The sequence below is a fragment of the Bufo gargarizans genome, chromosome 6, assembly GCF_014858855.1.
Source record: "Bufo gargarizans isolate SCDJY-AF-19 chromosome 6, ASM1485885v1, whole genome shotgun sequence".
NCBI lineage: Eukaryota > Metazoa > Chordata > Amphibia > Anura > Bufonidae > Bufo > Bufo gargarizans.
Genome location: NC_058085.1, coordinates 321,089,352 through 321,117,177, shown reverse-complemented (window position 1 = coordinate 321,117,177; position 27,826 = coordinate 321,089,352). Strand labels below are relative to the sequence as shown.

The 27,826-nt window shown below is 44.9% G+C and overlaps 1 protein-coding gene across 3 annotated transcripts in view; it reads left to right on the top strand.

The window, feature by feature from the left end:
- Positions 1-535: 535 nt before the first annotated feature.
- Positions 536-27,826, top strand: part of MAPRE1 (microtubule associated protein RP/EB family member 1) — a 35,196-nt gene continuing 7,905 nt past the window's right edge. Inside the window, exons 1-6 of one of the 3 annotated variants that reach the window (XM_044297566.1) lie at positions 536-680; positions 4,406-4,530; positions 14,005-14,150; positions 14,940-15,147; positions 17,177-17,298; positions 17,794-17,946. In XM_044297566.1, coding sequence (XP_044153501.1) covers positions 4,410-4,530; positions 14,005-14,150; positions 14,940-15,147; positions 17,177-17,298; positions 17,794-17,946 — 750 coding nt within the window. In that variant the 5' untranslated portion in view covers positions 536-680; positions 4,406-4,409. The other 2 variants (XM_044297564.1, XM_044297565.1) reach the window with 2 other exon arrangements.

Here is a 27,826-nt window from a genome sequence, read left to right as displayed (position 1 = left end):
GATATTATGAATCTTCGTGTGTGATGATACATCATTACTCAGAAACATAACCGGATGGTAATTGTCTATTCATAGACATATTATTTGCACAATAGGCCAGTATTACACCCGGCCTTTAAGACAGGGCGCAGCCCTCGGTGAGGAAGCAGTCTTTCTATTGCCCCCAGTGGCTGTCACCTGCTAGTGCAGCTCCGCAGTACGACACAGGGAGGCAGGCGTTGCTCTGCAGTACGCAGGGCCCCGCCCACCAGCCTTACAATGCGGTAGTGTCCACCGGAATCTGCCCGTCAACCGTCACATCCAGCCTGGCACACACCACCAATGGGAAGAGAGACCGCCATGTAACTCGTGCTCTCAACACTGTCTCTATTTCCCTCAGTACTGTGTTCGAGGATCGCCATTTTCCCGCAGCCTCACACGGTTATATTACTGGGTCCCACTTCGGGAAAATGGCCACAGCGGTCGGGACCGGGAAATGACGTCTGCAGCAGTGAAGTCGCTTCCTCACACTCACATCACGTGATTCTTGGGTGTGGTTTGCTCTGCTCCAGACAAAGCGTCACCTAGCAACTAAGCGAAGTATAAATTATTCATGAGGTGACGTCATCCCGCACGGCACGTTCTTCTACAGGCGTGTGACATCAGCACGGGTGAGGCCGGTTTGAACGAGACAGAAAAAGGTAACGGCAGCGGCGTGAGAGGGGGAAGTCTCGGGGTGCAGACGGTAGGGGCGGCGGGCGGTGTTGTAATAGGTATCCCCTGATTACTGGCGTGAAACCACCTCACCTTCTCCCCCCCCCCCCCCGAATACTAATCGATACCCCCCGTCCTCTCCCAGCCGGCCCCGGGTGGCGGCCCCTCATTCTCCTTACACTACCTCTACCTTTATATAACGCAGGGTGTGCCCCTATTACCGCTCATGTTCTCACCTACACCCCCTGTAGGTGCCCTTATTACCCTGACACATCCAATACCTTACCCATTATATGCCCCCTCGTGTGGTCTCCATTACCCGTGATATGCCCATATTACCTCCCCATGTTCACCCCGACATCATCCATGAAATGCCCCTACCACTATGGCACACATCCCATAGTTTACCTCTGATATACCCCCTCCTGTCTCTAAATTACCCCTGTTAGCCCCTCTTATGATTCTCACATCTTGTGCATCTATGACCCTTTTCTCATGTTTTCCCCCAACATCACCAATTACTTGACCCCTATACACCCTTATGTACCCGCTTAGATCAGCCGTTATGTCGTTTATTTCCCCCCCCTTACATTCTCCCCTGTATTGCCCATTATGTGGCCTTTTTACCCTCTTAGTCTCCCTGCATTACTTATTATATGCTCCCTATTACCTCCTCACATTCTCCCCTGTATTGCCCATTATATGCCCCTTATTACACCCTCACATTCTTCTGTCACCTGTTATATGCCCCTTAATATCCCCTCACATTCTCCCCTGTATCGCCCCTTACATGCCACCAATTACCTCCTAACATTCTCCCGTCAGTTATTTACCCCCCTCACATTCTCCTGTCAGCTATATGCCCCCTATTACCCCCTCACATTCTCCCCTGTATCGCCCATTACATTCCCCCTATTACCCCTGCACATTCTCCCCTGTATTGCCCATTATGTGGCCTTTTTACCCTCTTAGTCTCCCCTGTATTACTTATGATATGCTCCCTATTACCCCCTCACATTCTCCCGTGTCACTGTTATATGCTCCCTATTACCCCCTCACATCCTCCCGTGTCACTGTTATATGCTCCCTATTACCACCTCACATTCTCCCCTGTATTGCCCATTACATGCCCCCTTTTATCCCCTCACATTCTCCTGTTTCACCTGTTATATGCCCCTTATTACCTCCTCACATTCTCCCCTGTATCGCCCCTTACGTGCCGCCAATTACCGCCTAACATTCTCCCGTGTCACCGTTATATATGCCCCCTATTACCCCCTCACATTCTCCTGTCACCGTTATATGCCCCCTATTACACCCTCACATTCTCCCCTGTATCGCCCATTATATTCCCCCTATTACCCCCTCACATTCTCCCCTGTATCGCCCATTATATTACCCCCTCACATTCTCCCCTGTATCGCCCATTACATTCCCCCTATTACCCCCTCACAATCTCCCCTGTATCGCCCATTACATTCCCCCTATTACACCCTCACATTCTCCCCTGTATCGCCCATTATATTCCCCCTATTACCCCCTCACATTCTCCCCTGTATCGCCCATTATATTACCCTCTCACATTCTCCCCTGTATCGCCCATTACCTTCCCCCTATTACCCCCTCACAATCTCCCCTGTATCGCCCATTACATTCCCCCTATTACACCCTCACAATCTCCCCTGTATCGCCCATTACATTCCCCCTATTACACCCTCACAATCTCCCCTGTATCGCCCATTACATTCCCCCTATTACACCCTCACATTCTCCCCTGTATCGCCCATTACATGCCCCCTATTACCCCCTCACATTCTCCCCTGTATCGCCCATTACATGCCCCCTATTACCCCCTCACATTCTCCCCTGTATCGCCCATTACATTCCCCCTATTACCCCCTCACATTCTCCCCTGTATCGACCATTACATTCCCCCTATTACCCCCTCACATTCTCCCCTGTATCGCCCATTACATGCCCCCTATTACCCCCTCACATTCTCCCCTGTATCGCCCATTACATGCCCCCTATTACCCCCTCACATTCTCCCCTGTATCGCCCATTATATGCCCCCTATTACCCCCTCACATTCTCCCCTGTATCGCCCATTATATGCCCCCCTATTACCCCCTCACATTCTCCCCTGTATCGACCATTATATGCCCCCCTATTACCCCCTCACATTCTCCCCTGTATCGCCCATTATATGCCCCCCTATTTCATGGCTTCCATCTCCACTGATTCCTTTCACATGACGGGGTCCCTCCGGTTCTTGATGCCAGGAATAGCGATGCAGACTGCTACATTTATTATGCCATCAGGAGCACAGCGACAAATCCTAAAATCCTGTGTGCTGTATCCGTCTCCCGTGCTGAGAGCATACCCCCTAACCTGCTCATACATAACATGTATATCTGCTCTGACCACCTTCCGGGATCACTAGCCGTTTCTGCCCCCTACTGGTCCATCAGCCATGTCTCCCCGTGCCCCTCCTCAAGGACCTCCTGCCATACATGAATGAGATGTCTAGATTGAAGGCTGTGCTGCTGCGCTTATCTGATTGCCGGTGACAGATCCGCCGCTGGTCGTCTCGATTGAATTAGCATCTCACAAACTGTCAACCAAAAACGTGGTCTAATAGTAATGTCATTTCAGAAGACCCGAAGCAGAAATTCTGAGTGATGTTGCCACAGCAGATTGGGTTATTGTTTTGTGCTTCTGGTCTTCTCAAAACGTCTCCATCTAAACCAGGCAGCTTGCTTTGTTTGTTTGATAATCCAGAATATTTGCTAATCTGCCACCTATTGATGGTGGATTAAACATTTCCAGATGCTGATTTACTTGTCCCCCCTGAGCGGGGTCTCGTGTCCCTTTTTGCTGTGCTGTCAGACTTCAGCTAAGATGGCATGCCATGCTGCGACCTCCAAATCTGCTGTGCGCTCACTTGTTATCGGAGGCCTGATAGCCATGTACCTTGTAAATCCTGATGTCCATAAGACCTACAGGAAGTCCGAACTGGGAGGAAGAAGAGACCCGTCCCCCACCCACCTCACCAGCGCAGGGCGCACCCAGTCCTGCAGGGGTGGCTGCTGACTTGTTCCTTGGGAGGCCTTGTGGGATTTAAGATGCTTCCAGAGCCACATGCATGCTCAGCTGTTCCACGGTTGAGTTAGGAAAGACAACATCTTGGGTGGCTTCAGTTGCATCTTGGAGGAATCCAGGTTTTCTCTCTGTATATCACTGCATAAATTATGGAGGGTTGATGTTGTTCCACCGGGCAGATTAATGACGCGAGTAATCTACATAGAAAAAATGCCAGCGTGACAAGTGGAAGGGAAGTGTCTATGTACTATATGGCCGACTACAGCAGGAGGAGCTGCTCAGGGACACAAACTGCTGGTTTCAGGAGGCTGTAGTTTGGCCACGTAACATCTCTATCAGGTCTACAAGAGCCAACCTTACACCGGAACAGGACCCAGTGGAACAACGAGTGGTTGTCGTGTCTTCTGAAACAGACCTAATAAGAGGCACAGTAATGAGCTCAGTGTATAATTTGGACAGAGCCGCCCCACCCCCTCCTGTGGCACAGTCATGAGACTGGTGGCTCCAGGGAAGGCAGTGATCTATAGCTCCGGGTTCTGGGGCAGTCACATTGTTGTATTTTTGCATTATGTTTTTGTTCTGATCTTTGTTCTCATATTTCTCTTTTCAGAACGATGGCAGTGAATGTTTATTCCACGTCAGTAACCAGTGACAATCTAAGTCGTCATGACATGCTTGCTTGGATTAATGAGTCCCTACAGCTCAACCTGACCAAGATAGAGCATCTGTGTTCAGGTAAGTGACGGCTTTGGAGAGCGGCCTGCATACAGCCATGGAGAGGACTGGAAGTGATCAGGGGAGATTTATAATATATTGTCTGCATGAGTGGGGCGCCCTCCACAGGACGTGTTGGGGGCTGAGTTCAGTCCCTCCTATATGGTTGACACCGGTTTTCTCCCTCCTTCATTACTACACTAATGTGGAGCAGCACCTCTTAGTTCTGATCACGTTCCCTGCTCCCCACCATTCGGTGTCCAGCTGCAGTGATGACATCCTGGCATGGGGTTATATGACCACTGCCAGTGGCTGCAGCCTTAAGATGTCATCGCTAAGTAGTGAAGGCTGGTGGGCTGGGTGTGGTCAGAATGGCAGTGCCAGGGGGTTAGTGATTAAAGGGGGTTGTCTCATCTTGCTGTTACTAAGGCAAGATGAGACACAGTTCCGACTAGGAGGTGGCACGAAGACAGTGGAGCAGCCTGGCATCTGCTGTTTCAGTAGCTCCTATTACATTCCTAGGGAGCTACGGAAACAGCCCAGTTTCAGAAACCGCATAGCTTGCTATAATGGTGAGACAAGGCAACCCCCTTAATACATATTCTTATCACTTATTTTCGACTATTTTTTATTTATTTTTTCCCTTGGACAACCACTTTAAGTCTATTTGAAAATTGCAAAGAGCATTCCTTCACCACCCTCCTTTAAGTTGGCAGCAGCTAGAACCCTACAGATTGAACTGGGCTCAGTTCATTCAGTAGACCTGCAGGGGTCCTGGTTATTGCATTAGTGGCAAGGGCTGAAATCCCCCCCCCCCCCCCCCCATAGCCACAGCCTACCTTGTGTCAAGATATCCACGGTCTGTTAGTGGCTGCCAATCGAGAGTTAAACTGCACATTGCAGCGAAGTTTGTTCAGGCATTGATTGACTTTGCCTTCCTGTAAAAGTTTTAATTGCAGTCAGGGCATGGCGAGGAGTTGTTTGTCATTGATATAACTGAGCCATAGTTAAAAGGGTGTCTCTTCAGCAAATGACATTAATCTTGTAGAGAAAGATGATGCAAGGCACTTACTAATGTATTGGGATTGTCCATATTACTTTCCCTTGCTGGATGGCTTAATTTTTACATCCCATTGTACACTTCTCGTGTCCAGGAGTCATGGCCTCTGCTGCAGTGTAGGTATAAGGTGGCCACCAGAGAGGCTGGACCTTTTTCCAATAGTGTGCAAGCCACGACCACCACTACTGGATTGCAGGGTGGTTGTTACCCCTGGAAACAGTGTAAAAGGAGATTGAGAAATGAATCCAGCCAGCAGAGGAAGCAATATGGACAATCACAATACATTAATAAGTGCCTTAACGTACATGCCATTTACTGAAGTGAGACGACTCCTTAAGTCGGCTTGGCAACTGCAGGGCTCTGACCAGCACCTAATGTCTCCACTGTCTATGGTTGAAGTGTACCTGCACTTTAAAAAGGATTTTGGTATGTCATAGCGACATTAAAGGTTTTTGTTGATGGGGGTCCGAGTGCTGAGACTCCTGGCGATCTCTAGAATGAGCAGAGAGAAGTGCTCACATCAGGATCTCTCCTCACTGCTGAAGACAGGGTCAGTAGTCTTTGTCTCTAGTCTGTCTCCAGCAGTGAGGAAAGTGAGCACCACTTTCCTCATTTTAGCGATCTATGAGGGTCTTGGCACTCGGACCCTAACAAATAAAAACCTGAGACATCACTGAGTTTTGAAGTATGGGGACACTCTTAAGTGCGGCTTTGCTGCCTGCTGATGTTTGGCTTCTGTGCTGTTGCCCAGTAACTGTGGTCATTGTCTGCCGTCAGCGACCCTTCAGTAGCCGGCCCTCATGTTCTAGAAGTGTTAACGGCTTTGTTGCTATAGTGCCAGTTTCTTTCCTAAGAACCAGCGTCAGATAGCTTCATTGTTATATTGATGTGGGGGTTGTGTGGGCGTCTTAGGATGGAGCCTTTGGCATTAGAGGTTTTGGTTCATTTTGCCTTAAAGTACATGGTTTGGGTTGCTGTTATGGTACTTGAAGAAATGCAAAGTCCCCTTCCCCCTACCCACCAGTGCACGGCAATATTATAGAAGAGAGCTTGTCTGGTATGCTGGGCCCTGGTTACCACGCCAAGGGGCTGGAGCATGTCCTCTCTGTGAATGACCACGCCAGATCTACACAAGGACATACAGATTCAGTACTATCACACACAGGCCTTGTCTACAGTTTCTGAGGAATGCCCTGAGCATATCTGGGCAGCTTCTTGGCAAACTGCTTGCATGCTTGTGATTCCACATCTGGCCATGTAAAGGGCCCTACACTTATGCCCTTACATAGGTGAATTTGGATGCGCTTTTTCCCCCCCCCTTTTTTCTTCAAAACGTATTTATTCCAAATGGCAAAAAGAAATTTGCAAAGCATGCATGTAAATGCATAAGAAATACACAGAAGCACCGAATAACGGTGGATAATGTCAAATATAGTTTGAAGAAGCAGGATGTGTATAAAAACAAAGCAGTCGTAAAACTTTAGGAAAATAACCTACAATGAGTTACATGAATAATGCAGTATGAATAGAAAAGTGCTCAACTGCTGTGACTCTTTTGGCCCAGGAGTCAAAGGGGTTCTGCAGTCTGTTTAAACTGATGATCTATCCTCTGGATAGTTAATCAGCATCTGATCGGTGAGGGTCTGACACCCGGCACCCCCGCCGATCAGCTGTTTGAGAAGGCAGCAGCGCTCCAGGAGCACCACGGCCTACTCACGGTTTACTGCAGGCCCAGTGACGTCACGACTAGTATCAACGGGTCTGGACGGGGCTAAGCTCTGCTCACTTAAATGGAGCTTAGCCGGGTCCAGACCTGTTTAATACTAGTCGTGACCTCACTGGGCCTGCGGTAAACGGCGAGAAGGCCGCGGTGCTCCTGGAGCGCTGCTGCCTTCTCAAACAGCTGATCGGTGGGGAGTCCTGGGTGTTGGACCGTCGCCGATCAGATGCTGATGAACTATTCAGAGGATAGATCACCAGTTTAAACAAACTACAGAACCCCTTTAGGCTAGGTCTACGTGACAGATGGGGCACAACTACACTACAACATTTGTTGCACCAATGTCGCGCGACAATTGTTATAACGATTGTCTATGGTGTTGCAACATGACATGCAACATACTGCGACGCAACAGTCGCAGAAAAATCAATCTCAAATGTTTTTTTTTTTTTTTTTTTTTTTTGCGACTGTCACGTCACATTCACAGCATGTCGCAGTGTGACACCATAGACTATCATTATAAAAATTGTCACGCAACAAAAGTTGTCGTGTAGACCTAGCCTTAAAAGGGAGAAAGGTCAGTCAAGTCTTCCGTAGGCTATTCTAAGTGTTCAAGGATTGGCACATTTTAACCATGGATTCCATACTTTTGAGAACTGTTCCCTGGAATCGCTTAGTGGCATTAAGTATCTTGTATAACGCTGTGTGATTAACCCTATGAATAACTGCCAAGATAGTAAGTGAGGGAGACCTCCACATGGACACAATATTAATTCTTGCAGACATTAGAACTAGAAGATATTGTAGACGTTTATAGGCAGTATTAATAAATGTTGGTGGTTTAAGCCCCAGCAAGTACACAGGTGCTGAGAATGGGGCATCTCTCCCAAATACGTCGAACAATCCTCTCTTGATATTGGCCCAGATCCGTCTTACTATGGGACTAGGTTCACCATACATGGAGGGTGTTGCCAGTTTCTTGGCAACCCCTAAAACATAAGGGAAAACCATTGGATAAATGAGGTGCAATCTAGAAGGCACCATATATACTCTGTGAAGTATCTTTAAAGAAGTTAAAAGGGAACCTGTCACCGGGATTTTGTGTATAGAGCTGAGGACATGGGTTGCTAGATGGCCGCTAGCACATCCGCAATACCCAGTCCCCATAGCTCTGTGTGCTTTTATTGTGTAAAAATAAAAAATAAAAATTGATACATATGCAAATTAACCTGATATGAGTCCTGTCCCTGGCTCATCTCACATACAGGACTCGGGTTAATTTGCATATGTATTAAATCTTTTATTTATTTTTTTATTACACAATACATGAGAACTTTAGATTGAATGTGTTGGACTGGTGGTAAGACTATTTAAAGCATAATAACAGGATAGACGGCAATCAATTATGGGAAGCAGGAAAGGCATTTCTAAGGGTACGGATAATTTCCTATGTGGCAGGGCAGAAAAGGAGGCTAACACAATTATACTAGCCAGACCCCACTCCTCTACACAGAGTAATGGGATAGGGCGAAAAAAAGATTACAAACTCATCTGTAGGGAAGATCTATATGGAACTGCACAGGCCCAATTGTTCAAGTTTGGGAATAAGATGCGGAAACTTCTGACATCCCTAGTAAAAGGCCCATTCAAGCATTCCCCAATTGCTCCGATGAACGATAAGTGGGGAAAGACGCACTCATCTGGGCAAGGTAAATTACATTTTTGAGGGATTTCTATGCTGATCTATACTTGGGGAGTCTTGGCAAAAGCTAAGAAGCAACCCACTGGCTTAGCTTGGGGCTTCCCAAACTCAGGGGGAGGATATGTAGCGGTTAAATATTCCTGACAGTTGTCGAAACAGGTATAAAGTCACTGGGGTTGAATAAAGCGCTGGGCCCAGATGGGTATATAGGGAAGTTTTATAAAATGATGGGAGGACACATTATTCCCATTCTCAATGATATGTCTGGACACGTTATCCCTCCCAGTGTCGGCACATCCCACATAAGTCTTCCCTAAGTAGGGAAAGAAGTCCCTTTTAGCTTCATACCGTGCAATGTCGCTAATAAATGGGGATCTCAAGATTTTAGCAGACTGACTAGCGGGTTTTATGCCCAGATTAATTCCCCCTGATCAGGTGGGCTGTATTCAGGAGAGGGCAACTGTAATTAATATCCGTAGGGTCCTGGCGATCCTTGACGAAATTATGATGCTTCCACATTTCCACCAGTCCCCAGCTTTGCTGATGTAATTTTCTGTTTTATTTGGAGTTTGTACTCTTTGAAACTCAAAAAATAAAAATAAAAATTGTGGTGCACATTATCCCCACTTCTTTTAAATTTAGCGATCAAAGCCTTCTCCTGAGCTACAGCTTCTAACCTAACTGGGATCAAAGTAGGAGGTGGAGGTACATCATGCCTTATTTACGGGCGACCTGCTGCTGTTCAGGAAGATCCCTGTCCGGATATTCTAAGAAGTGTTTAAGCTTCTCTCGGATTTTCTGACTAAGTGTGACATCTTGGACCTGGCCCCAAGACTGAACATGCAGTTGGAGGCATTTCCGGTAACAATACCCAAGACCTCAGTGAAATACTTAGGCAAGATCCCTGCAAACGATCCCGGTTTTACCAAAACACTCAGATGTTATTACGCTGCAAACTGCCTTGAGATATTTTATATGGTCAGGTAAAAGGGAGAGGATCTCGTTGAATAAGCTGATGCTACTGAGGGTGAGCAGACCTACCAGATATCAGAACTTGCCGTTTGGCCAATTTGCTTCGATTTGGAATTGATTGGATAGGAGGGTCTTCTGAATTTTCCATTCTGGCACTAGTCAGTTGGTATACCCTTGGAGTCTAAATGCCCTCTTGCGTACCAGATTCTCTGCTATGCCCTCAACTACAAAATTAGAGACATGGTAGCGGCCCGGAAGGCATTGTGGAAAGTTTTCCACAAACCATTTCTAATTTCCCAATATCTCATTCCTTGGAAACGCCCTGAATTTACACCTGGCCCTATAAACAATTCACTGCTTGGAGACAGAAGGGTCTTCTCACAGTAAAGAATTTATGGAATGATGGTACACTGAGATTCTTTTAAGGAACTGTGCGGCATCTGTCATCTAGATTCAACCCACTTTCTAGCGCATCGCCCAGTCATGAGATTTCTCAAAACGAGATTGAAAGATCTCTCCACAGATGAGATGGAGGACATCCTTTCTGATCCTCAGGAAATTAAGTCCTTAGCAAGACTATATGGCTTGTTGAGGAGAGCAAATAAAACGGGGGCAAAGGGGCACTTTTTAAGAAGTGAGAGGAGATGGTGAAGGTGACGGATGTCATACTAGAGCAGTATCTAGTGAGATATGGAGAGAAACACAATTTTGCCTTATGCATAGGGGAATTTATGGATGTAATTTGCGTGATCTGGGTTGAGAGGACATGAAATGCTGCGTGCATTCTGGTAGTAAGTGCTACACGATGAATGCTCGCCTCCTACATGGGGTTTGGACATGCCTGACAGTAGGCAAACTATGGAAGTCTCTGATGGAGACGATCCAAAACTAGGGGTGCACCGAAATGAAAATTCTGGTCCGAAACCAAAAATTCAGGATGCCCTTGACCGAAAACCGAAACCGCCTTTTTGCCCAAATACTTTTAAAATACTTTTTTTTTTTTTAATGATATTTATAACAGTGCCATCCACAGACCCCCCCCCACCCCATAACAGTGCCATCCACAGACCCCCCCCCACCCCATAACAGTGCCATCCACAGACCCCCCCCTCCCCATAACAGTGCCATCCACAGACCCCCTCCCACCCCATTGCCGCTCCAGTACAGACTAGTTATAAAATGTGTACAATTAATAAGGATTCTATTCATGAGGCTCCCTCTGCAGTAGAACATTCAATATAGCCACATCCTACTCACAGGGCTGTTATCTTAATGCTGGCCGGCCGGGCAGACGAGCGGCAGCGTCACGACTGACGTCACATGCCTGCGCCGCCTCCTTCATTCAGAAAGTAGACCGGGCACATGACGTCAGTCGTGACGCTGCCGCTCGTCTGCCCGGCCGGCCAGCATTAAGATAACAGCCCTGTGAGTAGGATGTGGCTATATTGAATGTTCTACTGCAGAGGGGGCCTCATGAATAGAATCCTTATTAATTGTACACATTTTATAACTACTGGAGCTGGGGGCTGGAACACAGTGAACGCACCGGCCCCCAGCTCCTCCTCCCAGTCCCTCCCCGCTATTTTCTGCCGATATGTACCAATATCGGCCGAAATGGATTAGGCCCATTTTCTGCCAATATTTTCGGCCGCCGGAGTTTCGGTGCACCCCTATCCAAAACCTTATGAAACTTCAATTATCACATCTTCTCTTCCATCATACCGTACATCTGGTTCCCATGGCGGTGCAGGCGGTAATATTAGCTATTTTACTTTTAACATCACATCAGTCTGCTCGTTTTGTATTAAAATGTACCAGTATTACTACCCTAAGTGTCCTTTTGTCTAGAAAATCGCTTTTATTAATATGGTAATTACCTGAGTAAGGGGCCCAATGAGGCGCTGACGTGTATCCTCGGAATGTGTTCACTGAGCCATAAGCTTGTGCATGCGCCGTGGATAAACGTCAGCGCCTGGAATCGCCCTCACAGGACGCACTGCACATGCGCCAGCCTGCAATGAGCAGTGAATAAATTAGCAGTGGGGCGGTGCTGGGCTCCAGGAGAAGGGGCGCGGCTGGGCACCAACGGCCGGGCAGACAGCCCCTTGGGCACCTTACTCAGGTAATTGCCATATTAAGAGATTTTCTAGACAAAAGGACACTTAGGGTAGTAATGCTGGTAAATTTAGAATACAAAACAAGCAGACTGATGTTAAAGGGATTCTGTCACCTGGATTTTAGTGACAGAGCTTTTAAGGTAAACTTTCTCTGTATCATGGACTGCATGAATCGAAAAGTATTGCAGTGGCAGGTTTCTTTTTGCATCTTCTGTGGACTTTTATGCACATTCTATGGACTTTAAAGAAGCACTCTACCCCCCCCCCCCCCCCCCAAAAAAAAAGGATTCTTTGACCTGTTAGAAAGGTACATGTAAACTGTAGTGAAGGTAATCTTACCAGTGACTGTATTTGAGGTATAACCTCCCTTCTGATCGAACGTATGAGGTATAGCCTCCCTTCACACGAACGTATGGGTTCCATTGCCGTATTGTTCACTGCATATGTGGATCCGCAATAAACGGACACCATTCTGTATCATGGATGCGGGCCCATTCACTTGAATGGGTCTGCAAATCCGAAGGTGCGGAACGGAAACCCACGGAAGCACTATGGAGTGCTTCTGTGGGGTTCCGTTCCGCACAAAGATAGGACATGTTCTATCTTTTTGCAGAACGGAGGGATGCGGACCCATTCAAGTTGAATGGGTCTGGATCCGTCCTGGAAGCCTCACGAACATTCTCCATGCATTGTGGCCCTGATGAACAGAGCCCATACGTTCACGTGAACAAGCTCTAACACCCCAAATAACACAGGAAGTCGGTTTCCCTATGTATAGTCTCATAGAAATGAATAAAGAAGTAACTGACTTTCTGTCCTGTGTTGTTTGGAAAGTCTGATTACTGCTCACATGACACAGCTGAGGATCAGAAGGGAGGTTATAACTGTTACTGGTAAGAAAATTACCTTCACTACATTTTCTCGTGCACCTTTTGTAAGTGCTTCTTTAAGAATACACTGTCATGTTTTTGGGAAATACAATTGGATTCTTTGGATTGGCCAGTGTCATCAGTATTAAACTCCTAGACTTACAGAAAAACACTGGTAACAAAAAAAAACACGTGTGGCCTGCATGTCTTATTTCTAATATCCCTTGCGTTTTTAGCTAGAGAAAACACCACTAAAAGTGATGACAAGCTCCACCATAACCCTCCTTCCTTTTACTGCAGTTTCCCATTAATGCCCCATCTTCCTTGATGAAACAAGAGCTTGGGTGGTAGACACCCTTTATCTGCTGTGGTCCTCTGGGTCTGGTTCCTCCTCGCCTGTACACTCGGCTCTGTCTGAGCGGTACAAGTCTCACAATCCATGTAACTCATCACTCCCTGAGAGTCTGAATGGTTTACTTTACACAGGACTACACAAGTTCCTGGAGTGAAGACTGAAACCGTACCTCAGACCTCATTGCCTTTTCATGGAGATCACAAAAATCAAAGGACTGCTATTCCCTGAATGCCTCTAAATGAGGGCATTTGTTTCTTGTGGCTTTATTTGCCACTTGGTACAACCGGTCTTATAATCTGGACCATACATAATTGTCTGTATGCCAGAAAGGTGAGCCACTTGTAAGGACATGAGTCCTGCATGCAATAAATGGACATCACCTATCTTCAGGATGGGCCATCAATATCTGATCGGCAGAGGTCGCAATAACACCTATACAAGCGTCATAGCCATTTTTCTCCCTGGAAAAGGTCTAAGGCGTTCCAATTCGCCTTAGACTTTTCCCTGCCTTTCATCAGCGCTGAGTGCGACGTGAACAGCCTCGGCAAACAGAAAGTGCCCACTGCGTGTAATTTTTATCACATAAGCTAAAATCTGGCTAAAAATGATAAATCCTGACCGCTCCTGGTTCATTGCCTTAGATACTGTAAATGTGTGATCTGGGTGTGCAGCTAATAATTTTCATACTTTCTTTTCACAGGTAGCATGTATTGTCAATTTATGGATATGTTGTTTCCTGGATCAGTCACATTAAAGAAGGTGAAATTTCAAGCCAAACTTGAACACGAGTACATCCAGAACTTCAAAGTGCTACAAGCCGGCTTCAAGAAAATGGGTGTGGACAAAGTAAGTGCAGTGTGACCTTATGAGTTGTCTTGGTGTGTGTATGGTTGCAACTTTCATGTCACTGCTGCATGGTACAGATCTCTATTTATAAGGCCTCATGGACACAGCGGTATGTATGATGATTTTTTTTTTATTTTTTTTTTTTTTTTTTTTTGTTTTTGTTTGCAGAGCTATTGACTTCAATAGTTTTTTGGTGTGTTTCATTATACTTTTTTTTTTATTTTTTTTTTATTTTTTTTTATTTTTTTTTTTTGGAATGGAAATGCAGATGCAGAAAGAACACAGATCATACATCTGCTTTCCACTTCCTTGTGTCCATTTTGCAAAAGATATGCAATCCTGACATGGTGCCCAAAGAACGGCCACTTGGGATGAGCCAATAGCTTCCACTCTATATATGATGCATTGGAAGAATTGCTTATTAAATTCACCAAAAGCAAGCATCAAAGCTTTCTCTGTGCGGTCTGTTAGCTGACCAAACTGTTTTACCTCCCATTCTGGGCAGTAAAGATGCTTGCAAGAAGCTGTTCACCTCTGCGCAGTCCCAGCAGTGCTCTTTTATGATAGAAAAGCTTCAGGTCCTTGAGGTATCTAGCAGCTAGGAAGTTTTCTGCATTTATGAGTGCAGATCCTATGAGGAGACCTCCCAGTGAAGCATTATTAGAGTTCAGTATGAATGCCATTCTTATTTATGCAGTTATACCAGGAGACTGATGGCAATGTATAGATAAATGTTGTATTGTCATGGAAATGGTTAAACTTTTTTTTTTTTTTTTTTTTTGTCTGCAGATAATTCCAGTGGACAAATTGGTGAAGGGAAAGTTCCAGGACAACTTTGAATTTGTACAGTGGTTTAAAAAGTTTTTTGATGCAAACTATGATGGCAAAGACTATGATCCAATTGCTGCTAGACAAGGACACGAGTCCGCCCCTGCCCCAGTCCTCCCCACTCCAGTCATGAACAAACCCAAGAAGCCGATGGGAACTACAAATTCTGGTACTGCCAATAAACCTACTTCCTAATGTTTAAAGTCCATCTTTCAGCAGATTTGTACCTATGACACTGGCTGACCTGTTACATGTGCGCTTGGCAGCTGAAGGCATCTGTGTTGGTCCCAGGTTCATATGTACCCGCATTGCTGAGAATCGTTTAATACGTGCAAATGAGCCTCTAGGAGCAACGGGGGCGTTGCCATTACACCTAGAGGCTCTGCTCTCTCTGCAACTGTCGCACTCTCTGCATCTTTGACGGGGCCTGGCAGTGAGAACGTCCTCACCTGGCCATGTGAAATAGATCAGGTCCAAATCTGCTGACAGATGCCCTTAAGACGGCTTCACACAGCTGTAATATATGCAGCATCTTGGAGTCTGTGTAACATCTGAAACCCCTGGACTCGCTGCTGAACCAAGCTTTGATCACCTTGCTGTTCTAGAATATTCTGAAGAGGGTCTAGCTGTACAGATCTTATAATGCAACCTCTTGTACAGCAGTGTGAAACTAGTCTAAAAGAATATTCAGATTTTCATGAAGACTGTTTGGTGTAAGTTAACCTTTGCTGTTAATGAGACATCTTAGGGAATTGGTGTTACAATAGAACTAGCCCCATTAGGGCGATTGTAACTGATACTAGTTGGTCTAAAGGTTGTTTTACCAGTTTCCAGATTCCCAACTAGCCCCAGAAAACTGTTAATTCTTAGTTAATGCTCCAGCACACTTTCCTATCGATTGGTCATTTCTCCCACCACCTACATACAGAGCCTCAAGTCCTGCTTCCCCGTCGCATAGAGGGAGCAAGCGAGTCCTGCTTCTCCCACCCCCGCATACAGAGCTAGCTAGTCCCGAGTGATCTGCCTGCTAGAGCAGTATAAGGGTCGATTCACACATCTGGTGTATGGCGGTTCTGCAATACACTCAGCCGGCACCCCCCATAGCACATGTTAAAAAAAAAAAAAAAGCAGCGTCTCGGAAGTTCGGGGCCGCGCTCCAGAAATGCGGAGAGCACATAGTGTGCTCTCCGTATCCCATTCTGCCCCATTGAGAATGAATGGGTCAGCACCCGTTCCTGATATTGCGGACCCATTTGCATATGTGTGAATGGACCCTAAGGGAATTTTATATTGGGCCAGCTGTTAATAACTCTGCACACCATTAAGCACCATTCACACAACCGTGTTTTTGGTCTGCAGTTGGGTCAATAGGTCCGGAAAAGATGCGGACAGCACACGGTGTGCTGTCCGCATCTGTATGTCGGTTCTGTAGCCCCACAAAAAAGATGGGACAGGTCCCCTTTATGGTCTGTTTTGCAGACAAGCATTGTTACAATGGATCTGCAAAAAAAAAGTAAGACAGCAGACATTACTGTCGTGGGAAGCGGCTCTCGCAGGCGCCCTGTTAGTGGGTGTGGGAAGCGGCTCTCGCAGGCGCCCTGTTAGTGGGTGTGGGAAGCGGCTCTCGCAGGCGCCCTGTTAGTGGGTGTGGGAAGCGGCTCTCGCAGGCGCCCTGTTAGTGGGTGTGGGAAGCGGCTCTCGCAGGCGCCCTGTTAGTGGGTGTGGGAAGCGGCTCTCGCAGGCGCCCTGTTAGTGGGTGGAAAAGGGAGACTTTTGGTGTTTTGATAGCAATTTAAAAAGTGTTTTCCATGAAAATACGGAGTCTGATTGTAGGAAACTATAAATCGCCAAGCTCAGCACTGCAGTCCTATGTTTGCTCCGACCTGACAAATGTATCAATTTGTGCACGCAAATAACTGGATTTTTGTGCATTTTGTTTTTTCTTTTGGCCTTTTTTGAGCTGTCTGATTTTTGGTGAATACTGTACCTCTTTCAGATGATTCTGCTGATCTAAGCCTGCCAAAGACAGAAGAGAAAAGGAAAATGGCCAGAATTGGTACATGCCTGTGTCAGGGAGCGGGGTGCACATATTTTGAGTGGTGTCTCACAATAGGCTGTGGGTTATGGTGGTTTTGTACATATCAGCACTTGAGTGCAGCCCAAGAAGTTTGTTGACTCTGTAACATTTTGTCTCTCAGCTCCACAGAGAGCCGTACAAGCCCAGAGGACCGCGGTAGCAAGCAAACCTGCCCAGGGAGTTGCCAGAAAGCCTGCTGCCATGGGCAATGGTGAAGAGGAATCTGCAGAAATAATTCAACAGGTAACCAATTTCAGTCTACGATGCAGCACTCTGTATTGGTCATATTATTTACTCCTTTGTTGCCGAATACAGTGGTTAAATGGTTTCTTGGTGAGACTTTGCCCACCCTGGAAGTGGCTTAATCACTTTGGCTCTCATGACAAAATGGAGCTGCCCATGTATTCTGAGAAGCCATTGACCTGGAGCGGATTTTTAGTCCTGCCCTGGCAGCAATGGAGGTTTTCAATTGTAGCTGTTGGGGTCTGGACATAGGGTGCTTACATTTATTTAGGCAATTGTTATTAGGCCAAAACGCATGTACAGACCCCAACCAGTGTAATATTCTGGTTTAAACGATTTGCCCATCCTCTAGAAAATCTACATGCTCGTTCATGCAAAGTTCTGGAAAATCCCACGCACCAATGAAGAAACTTTAGGAAAAACCTAAAGGAAAGTGGTTTACATCTTTGACAGATATATATTGTAAGGTTTTTTTTGTTTTGTTTTTTTACACAGATGAACGTCTTGAAAATCACAGTTGAAGACTTAGAGAAAGAAAGAGACTTTTATTTCGGCAAGCTAAGGAATATTGAACTGATCTGCCAAGAGAACGAAGGAGAGAGTGACCCTGTCCTGCAGAAGATCATAGAGATTCTTTATGCCACAGATGTGAGTGTTTCTGATGTTGTGTCATCAGACTTATAAAGTAGACAAACTATTTCATTTTTCAGTATTTGATTGGGCTGGCTCATCAGATTTTAGTGGCACGTTGCTAAGAAATGTCACCTAAGTCCAGGGAGGGGGGGGGGGGGGGGGGTCACAACAGTAAGAATTATGCCCTAGGCTACTTTCACACTGGCATTTTGGCTTTCCGTTTGTGAGATCGTTCAGGGCTCTCGCAAGCGCTCCAAAACAGATCAGTTTTGCCCTAATGCATTCTGAATGGAAAATGATCCGCTCGGAATGCATCAGTTTTCCTCCGCTCCGTCTCCACTCCGCTTTGGAGGCGGACACAAACGCTGCCTGCAGTGTCTGGCTCATTTTCGTCAGACTGACACCAAAACTGTTTTCTATGACACAATCTGGCACAAATATAAAACGGATCCGTCCTCCATTGACTTTCAGTGGTGTTCAAGACGGATCTGTCTTGGCTATGTTAAAGATAATACAAACAGTATACGTTCCGAACGGATGCAGACGTTTGTATTATCTGACTGGATCAGACTGTGCAGATCCATGACAGATCCGCACCAAACGTGTGAAAGTAGCCTTAAAGATGATATTGGTGACATTTTCTAAGCATGTGCCATCACTTTCATTGATATGACCCATTTATCTTGTGCCATAAATCCATTAAGGTAAGCAGTAATATTTTTTTCATTCTTAAGTGCACAGAGCCGCTTTAATCATAGGGAAAACGGTGTACTTGCACCAGGCTCCACGGCAGCAGCGCCATCTTCAACTGTATCTGCATTCTTAGGATTTAAACAGCTGTTTTGCATCAACTGATTTTATTTATTTTTATCATCCCAACCCAGCAGTGCCCTCGGTGTCTATAAATACCAATGCCCCTTTATAAAATATTCCACCCACTAATATAACCCCCCCCCCCCCCCCCCCCAAATACTGTTACCTTGTATTTAAAGGGAACCTGTCACCTGGATTTGGGGTATAGAGCTGAGGACATCGGCTGCTAGCACATCTGTGATATCCAGTCCCCATAGCCCTCTGCTTTTATTGTCTCATAAAAACCATATATTTTTTTCGGCTCATTCCCTGAGCCTGAGCATTCCCTAACTTCTGATCCCAACAACACACAGATCTCATATGCATTGTCTTTATCTAGGACAGGGATCAGCAACCTCTGGAAACTCAACGAATGCTCCATTCACTTTTATGGGAGTTTAAAAGAACAGCTTGGCATATTGCATGCTGGGAGTTGTAGTTTCACAGCAGCTGGAGTGTTGAAGGTTGCTGGACCCTGATCTAGGACAGGGATGCTCAACCTGCGGCCCTCCAGCTGTTGTAAAACTACAACTCCCACCATGCCCTGCTGTAGGCTGTTCAGGCATGCTGGGAGTTGTAGTTTTGCAACAACTGGGGGGCCACAGGTTGAGCATGCCTGATCTAGGATATCTGACTCTGCACTACAAGGTTAGGGCTCATGCACACAAACGTTTTTTTTTTTTTCCTTCCCCTTTTGCCGATGACGGCACCATAAGAGAGAAGATCCGCCCCCACAGACAGGAAACCTGCAGAATAAAAGAGCGGACACTCTCCTTCCAAATCAGTGTGGTTTCCTGTCTCTGGGGAAGCCTGCAGTTTTTTTCCTTTTCAGGTTCCCTCCCTCTGGTGCTCCTACGCTGACCCCTATGGTGGGCTGGATTTCTCCCCGTCGTACCTGCCATTCCTGGGATTATATTGCGGCACATCTGGTGTGCTGAATGGGACAAGCAGAGGCACAGCAAAACTCTACTTTGTGTGCTGGAGCATACAGTGCCTGGCGGCATCAGTGATGCGCTAGAGGCACAGACTTTTAGACCCCGGGGGGGAAGAGAAGAAGCTTCCGGCAAGCTGTTAGGACGGGGAGAGCGGCATGTGACATCATAGAGGAGGCCTATGGGAAGGGGGCATTGTTAATGGATAGCCGGTGTCCTAGCAGGCAGCGCTGGTGCAGTAACAGAAGCAGCACGGAGGAGGACAAGCACGTGGAAGAGTCTGCAGTCCCTCCAGCCTTGGTACCTCTGAGGGGGTGAGTGCTCTGGGCATAATGTTGTGCTTCTCTCTGCTGATGTACTTAGACTAATGTATTACAGACAAAACCTAGGAAAGTGGTGACAAAAAAAGAATAAAGAATGTGTTCTTTGTAAAACTCGGTTGTCATCTGAATGGGAGAAGAGGCTGTGTCAGCCGTGTATTGATAAAACAGATGAGGAATCGCCATCTTTTTACAAATGTCTTCAGGCACTAGTCAAATCGGAAGTTAATTCTACCTTCTCACTTAACAAAGAATCTAGAATTAGAAGACCTGATCCTATACAGGAACATAATTCGTCTGATTCTGATGAAGGCGACATACATTCCTCATTACATATCCAGTCTGATTCCTCCCTATAGTCTTCTGTAGGTGGTGAAATTAGTGGTAGACCCTGTTTCTCTAAAAGCCATACGTTCAACTATAGGCATGGAAGAGACAAAAGAACCCAGGTCCATCCAGGATATTATGTTTGGGCGGGGGGGGGGGGGGGCTGAAATCTAGATACCTTAGCACCATTCCGGTTCATAAAAATGTTTCAGCTTTAATCAAAGGAGAATGGAAAAAACCTAACAGAATAGTTTACATAGCTAAAAATCTTAAACGTAAATATCCCTTCAAAGAGGAAGGTTGTGCCACATGGGATAAAGCACAGAGAATAGATGTTGCCATTTCCTGCTCTTCCCTTTGATATGTGGATATTAAAGGACCCACTGTATAAAAAGGCTGATACCTTTTTTAAAAGGGGCATGGGAAGCATCTACTTTGTTCAGACCAAGCATTGCCTCTACTTGTACGGCCCGATCTCTGATAGTATGGCTGTCTGGATTCGAGAAGTAATCAAGGAGACAAAAATAAATAAATTTCAGAACCAAAGGAGAGGTAGAAATTACTTTTTTCAACCAATCCCTTGTAGACAAAGAAACAAGACCAGCAATGATGCCAGAAGTCAGGTAGGGGGCAGATTACATTTATTTTTTTCCTGACTGGTCCCAGATTTCTTCATGTTCTTGGCTACTAGACACCATTCACAACGGATTAAAACTAGAATTTAGTCTGTCCCAGCCAGCAAGATTCTTAATTACAAAAAGTTAGACCTTGGCTCTAGGAAATTCAGCCATGGAAAATGAGGTGCTAAAATTAGTTGAAAAATCGGTCTTAGTGCCAGTAACAAAAGCGGAAGAAGGTTTTACACTCCCCTGTTTTTAGTAAAAAAAAAAAAAAAAAAAACGCATTTGTCCTTCAGGACAATAATAAACCTAAAAAAATTGAACCGTTTTTACAGATAAAGTTCAAAATGGAAACCTTTGAAATCCGCTATAAACATTCTTTTTTCCACACTGTTTCATGGCAGTACTCTATCTCAAAGATGCATATTATCATGTCCCAATCTTTCCAGAGCATCAAAAATTCCTAAGAGTCGCAGTGAGACTTCAACATTTTCAGTTCCAGGCTCTCCCGTTTGGCCTGTCCATGGCTACAGGAGTAATTACGAAAATAATATGGACGATTTTCTGATAATGGGGAGGGGGGGGGGGGGGGAGAGAGAGAGACAGAAGCTTGCAGTATTGACAGTATCAGAAATTCTGAGCAAGTTAGGCTGTTTTTTTAATCTGGAAAAGTAAAGACCAGATCCCACTGGAAGACAGTCTTTTCTTGGACTGCTATTAGATTCCTCCTGATAGAAATGTTTTTACCACAGGAAAAAGTTATCCTTGTCCAGAAAAAAAAAAATCTAAGATCTGGTCAGGAACCCTGAGATCACAATGAGGAAGGGAATGTCTGTTTTGGAGTCCCTCACATTATGCATTCCAGCAGTAAGATGGGCGCAACTCCACTTGATGGTTCTCCAGTGGGAAATCCTGTCATTCTGGGAGAAGAAAGACTGCCTATAGGCAAAAATAAGATTATCAGATGTTACTCTTCAGAGCTTAAGGTGGTGGATGGAGGAGAAAAATCTGATTCGGGGGGGTTCCATGGAAACTGGAAGACCTGGTATGTCTAACTACAGACGCAAGCCCCTGGGCGTGGGGTGCTCCCATCCAAGAGATATCCCTTCAGGGTTGTTGGAGGGATATCCAGGAAAGTGGATCCTCCAACCTAAAAGAACTAGCTGCGGTATGCCTTGCAATGAGCTCTGTCCTCCCAAGAATAAGAGAAAAAGATCTCGGGGTCATGATGGACAACAAGACAGTCTCGTATCTGAAAAAGCAGGGGGGCACAAGGTGCAGAACTCTGATGCAGGAAGCCCAGAAAATCCTCCTATTAGCAGAAAGAGTGCCTCCATCTCTGCATTACGTATCAGAGGTGCAGAAAATGGACAGGCAGACTGTCGCCATTTTTTTCCTCTGGGGTGAATGGACTCTAGACCAATCTATTCAAGAAAATAACTGCCCTCTGGGGACAACCAGACATCGACCTCTTTGTTACTTACCAGAACAGGAAGGTCCAGGGATTCTTCTCCCTAGACCTGGCGGGATTCCCTTGTGGAATAGATGCTTTCCTTCAAAATGGGATTTTCCCCCTAGCTTACGCCTTTCCTCCTCATCCCTAGATTCCTCGTGTTTTATGGAAAATCAGGGAAGATGGGGCGAGGGTTGTGCTCCTTGCCCCTTTTTGGCCAAAAAGATCTTGGTTCACATGGCTCTGAATGTCGGTCTTGGATCCCTGGGTTCTTACAGATAACTGGAATCTATTGAGCCAAGGCCCAGTTTTTCACCCTGGCATAAAAAAAAAATCTCCATTTAACAGCCTGGAACTTGAAAGGTACTTGTTGGGTAAGAAGGGATTCTCTGACACCCTAATCTCTACCCTTCTTAAGAGTAGGAATAAAGTGACTGTGGCTATTTATGCTAGGGTTTGGCAAAAATTCCTAGACTTTGCTCCGATCCAGATTAATGACATCCTCTGTCTCTTCTGCTCCCATGTATCTAATTTTTTGAGTTCCTTTAGAAGGGACTGGATTTGGGCTAGTAAGTAGTACTTTGAAGGTACATGTTTCGGCTCTGTCAGCTTTATTTAATCAGGACATAGCATGGATCCAATGGGTGTCCAGGTTCTTTTAAGCAGTAGCCAGATCCACCCCAATAACTTCCACTAGAACCTCCTCCTTGGGATTTAAATGTAGTGTTAAAGCCTTCAACTCAACCTCCATTTGAGCCTTTAGAGACATCTCCATTAAATGTCTCACCTTTTGCAGTTGTACCTTCTAATAGCCTTAACATCTGCTCGCAGAAGAGGATAAAGTCTTGATTTGGCCAGACCCGGCTTTTCTTCCAAAAGTAGTGTCTAAATTTTATAGGTCTCAAGAGATTGTTCTCCCTACATTGTTCAGTAACCCTGGGTCAGAAAAAGAAAAATCTCTTCACTGCCTAGACATTAGAAGGACCTTGATTTAATTACCTATCTCTCACTAGACTGGCGCAGATCTTCACACTTTATACTCTTCCATGGAGTGAATAAGGGAAAGGCGGCCACAAAGTTCCATTGCTAGATGGACTGTCTCTGCTATATCTTTGTCTTATCTTGCTTCCGGGTTGTTTCCTCTGGTGGGTCTTAAGGCACATTCTACCAGGGCAGTTGCTACTTCCTGGGCAGAAAGATCCTCTGTTCCCATAGAGGATATTTGCAGAGCGGCTATCTGATCTTCTCCAACTTTTTTTTTCAAACACTATCGGCTTGATTTGAATTCCTCTCCTTCAGTCGTCCTTTGGGGAAAAGTTTTTTTTTTTTGTTTTTCCCCCTCTAGTAAATCTCTTGTGCTGCTGTCATGGGTGAAACGGAAATGATTACTTACCAGTAATTTGATTTTCCAGAGCCCATGACAGCACCCTTCTCTTGATTCTCTTATATTCAAGCGGGTGTTGCATCAAAAAATTAAATGAAAATTTATGATCATCTAACACTATGTTGGTGGACTTCCTCCAATGCTTGGCTATCACACTGAATTGGAAGGAGAGTGTTTGCCTGCCTTTTTTATTCTGCAGGTTTCCTGTCTGTCGGGGCGGATCCTCTTTCTCGTGCTGTCATGGCCTCTGGAAAATCAAATTATTGGTAAGTAATCATCATTGTCCATGTCGTATCGTGTGTTTATTTTTTTTTATTTTTTTATTTTTTTTGGAGGGCCCATATGCGAAACCATTCATTTCAGTGGGGCTGCAAAAAATGGTAATGACTACGTAAGTCCGTTTTGCAGACAAGGACAGGCATTTTTGCAATGGATCAACAAAAAAAGATGTTGCACCGGTTGTCATGCATTTTTTTTTTTTTTTTTTTTTTTTTTTTTTGTGGACTGCAAAATACATAGTTGTTTGCATGAGCCCTTATCATGGACATACCTGCCCAAGGAAGAGTAAATTCCACTTTGTAATTGCTATCCACAAAGTGTGAGAACATGTCTAAGCAGAGTTTCTTAGGGTCCATTCAAATGTCCGTATGTGTTTTGCGGATAATGTGCGTTACACATTTTGCGGACCGCACATCGCTGGCACTCATAGAAAATGCCTTTTTCTTATCTGCAATTGCAGACAAGAATAGGACATGTTCTATTTATTTATTTTTGCGGAACGGAAGTGCGGATCTGCAAATGCTGATAGCACATTCCGGCCCCATTGAAAATTGCAGACCGGATGCGGACCCATTTTGCAGATGTGTGAATGGACCCTGAGGACGTATAGACACATGCATATCGTTTCTCATTACATCAAAGTACCATAGCAAAAAAGTAAAAAAATAAATAAAAAATTCTAGAGAAACTAAAGGATTCACTTAAGCCTCAAAAAACAACTTTTTCCACTACAAAGTCCTTTTATTATTGGAATACAAAAATTAAGAGTACATTCATACTGGTGTCTCTAACAATTTGAACTTAATAAAAAGAAATATACCAAATCTGCTTTGCGTTGGTGACCCTGCCTACCAAAAATGGAGCAAAAAGTTATCCAAATATCATACGTACCCTAACATGATATCCATATGAAAACTGCAGCATGTCCATCTAAAAGCAAGCCTTCACAATGGCTTAATCCAGTGGTGCCCAACCATTTCTTTCATCTGGGGGCCGCCCTAGACATGGAATTAATTTTGCGGGCAAGAACCTGGTAGCTTTGCCAGAAAGAGAAGCAATCGTTATTTAAAACGGAAATGATTCTAGTGATTTAGATAAGTGTTAGAAAGAACCCAGAAATAATTTCTGCAATCGCCATTTGATGTAATTTCATGACGTCCACAGATGTTTTCCAGAAACCAGTTTTGAAATGTTCGGGTCAAGGTTTGTCACGTTGATTCTCAGCACAGAATGCGTATTGTCAGTAAGCTGAGAGCGCGAGACAGGTTTCGCTCTCTTTAGCACTGAAAAAGTGTGTTCACACAAGTACTCGCAAAAGTTGTCGTCACACTTTGTCCTAGTATTTGCAAATTTGGAAATGTTTCTGGACATAGCTCGGCATAAAAGTCTGGTAGTGCTTTTTCTCGACATTTGTCCAGTAGTGACAACTGGGATTGTAAGTCAATCGGTTCCAGCTGTAAATCACCTGGTGCAGTGGAAGTGTCGACTGAAAATGGATTTTCAAACAAACTAATATTCTTCATGTGGTGAAAATCTGCAAGCTTAAGAAGCTGAACCATTCTGCCTCTTGGGAAGCGAACATTCATGTCTTCCTGATGTAGTTCAGCACATGTTGGAAAGTGCAACAACTGTTCTCTTTCAGCTTGTATGAACATTTAAAATTTTGCTTCAAATGCATTTGTCTGCATACACGTGACAGATTAGCTTGTTTTTGCTTTGCAGCCTTAGATTCAGTTCATTTAAAGGGGTTATCAGTTATTTATTTTTGTTCTTTCTATGTTCCTAACTAGGCAAATGTAACAGTTTTCCAATTAACTCGCTATCTCCAGTGGCTGGTTTCTCAGATTTCACTGAGGGTCACATGACCTGTGATGTCAGCTGCTCTCCTTGCTCTGATTAAAGGTCGTTTTGTCACTGTGCTGGCCACGCCCCCTTCACTGCCGTCTACTCTGCTAGGATTCTTAACCCCTTCAGCTGCACAGCTCTGCAGGCAGTGAGGAGACAATGCTGGGCACTGGAGCTGACATACTAGAGAGAGCATTGCACAAGAAGGTAGGGGGAAGATCCTGTGTGTATTAGCAGTGTCATTATACAGGTCGGACATGTAGTTCTACACTTAAGTTGCTGTTGATTCTCCCAGCACTCAGGCAGCTCTTGTATCCACTCCCTTAGCAGTGTCATTATACAGCTTGGACTTGTAGTCCTACACATACAACATGCTGCAGAGTATCCCAGCAGGCAGACATGTCACACAGGGCAGTTCTTGTTTCTAAAATGGGGTCATTTTTGGGTGGTTTCTATTATGTAAGCCTCACAAAGTGACTTCAGACCTGAACTGATCATTATTTTTTTTTAAGTGGGTTTTGGAAATTTTCCGAAAAAGTTCAAGACTTGCTTCCATACTTCTAAGACTTCTAACGTCCCCCAAAAATAAAATTTCATTTTCAAAATGATCCAAACATGAAGGAGACATATGGGAATGTAAAGTAATTACTATTTTTGAAGGCATTACTATCGATTATAAAAGTAGAGAAATTGAAATTTGCTAATTTTTCAAAATTTTTGTTAACTTTGGTATTATGAATAAAATTTTTTTTTCTTTTACCACTGTCAGGAAGTACAATATGTGACGAGAAAACAATCTCAGAATGGCCTGTAAGTTAAAGTTATCACCACATAAAGTGACATGTGAGATTTGCAAAAAATGGCCTGGGCAGGAAGGTGAAAACAGGCCCGGGGTTAAAGGGGTTGTCAGAGTTATGAAACAATATACAGCACTGAAAATCTGATATATAACTGAGCTAAGCAAGTTTTATGGAAAAAATTTTTACAGTACAAAGTTTGGACACCATCTCATTCAAAGTTTTCTTTTATTTTCATGACTGAATATTGTAGATTCACACTGAAGGCATCAAAACTATGAATTAACACATGTGGCATTATATACATAACAAAAGTGTGAAACTGAAATTGTCATATTCTAGGTTCTTCAAAGTAGCCACCTTTTGCTTTAATTACTGCTTTGCACACTATTGATGAGCTTCAAGAGGTAGTCACCTCAAATGGTTTTCACTTCACAGGTGTGCCCTGTCCGGTTTAATAAGTGGGATTTCTTGCCGTATAAATGGGGTTGGGACCATCAGTTGCGTTGTGAAGAAGTCGGGTGGATACACAGCCGATATCCTACTGAATAGACTGTTAGAATTTGTATTATGGCAAGAAAAAAAGCAGCTAAGTAAAGAAAAACGAGTGGCCATCATTACTTTAAGAAATGAAGGTCAGTCAGTCCGAAAAAATTGGGAAAACTTTGAAAGTGTCCCTAAGTGCAGTCAAAAAAACCAAGCACTACAAAGAAACTGGCTCACGTGCGGACCGCCCCAGGAAAGGAAGACCAAGAGTCACCCCTGCTGCGGAGGATAAGTTCATCAGAGTCACCAGCCTCAGAAATCGCAGGTTAACGGCAGCTCAGATTAGAAACCAGGTCAATGCCACACAGAGTTCTAGCAGCAGACACATCCTCAGAACAACTGTTAAGAGGAGACTGTGTGAATCAGGCCTTCATGGTAGAATATCTGCTAGGAAACCACTGCTAAGGACAGGCAACAAGCAGAAGAGACTTGTTTGGGCTAAAGAACACAAGGAATGGACATTAGACCAGTGGAAATCTGTGCTTTGGTCTGAGTCCAAATTTGAGATCTTTGGTTCCATCCACCGTGTCTTTGTGCCTA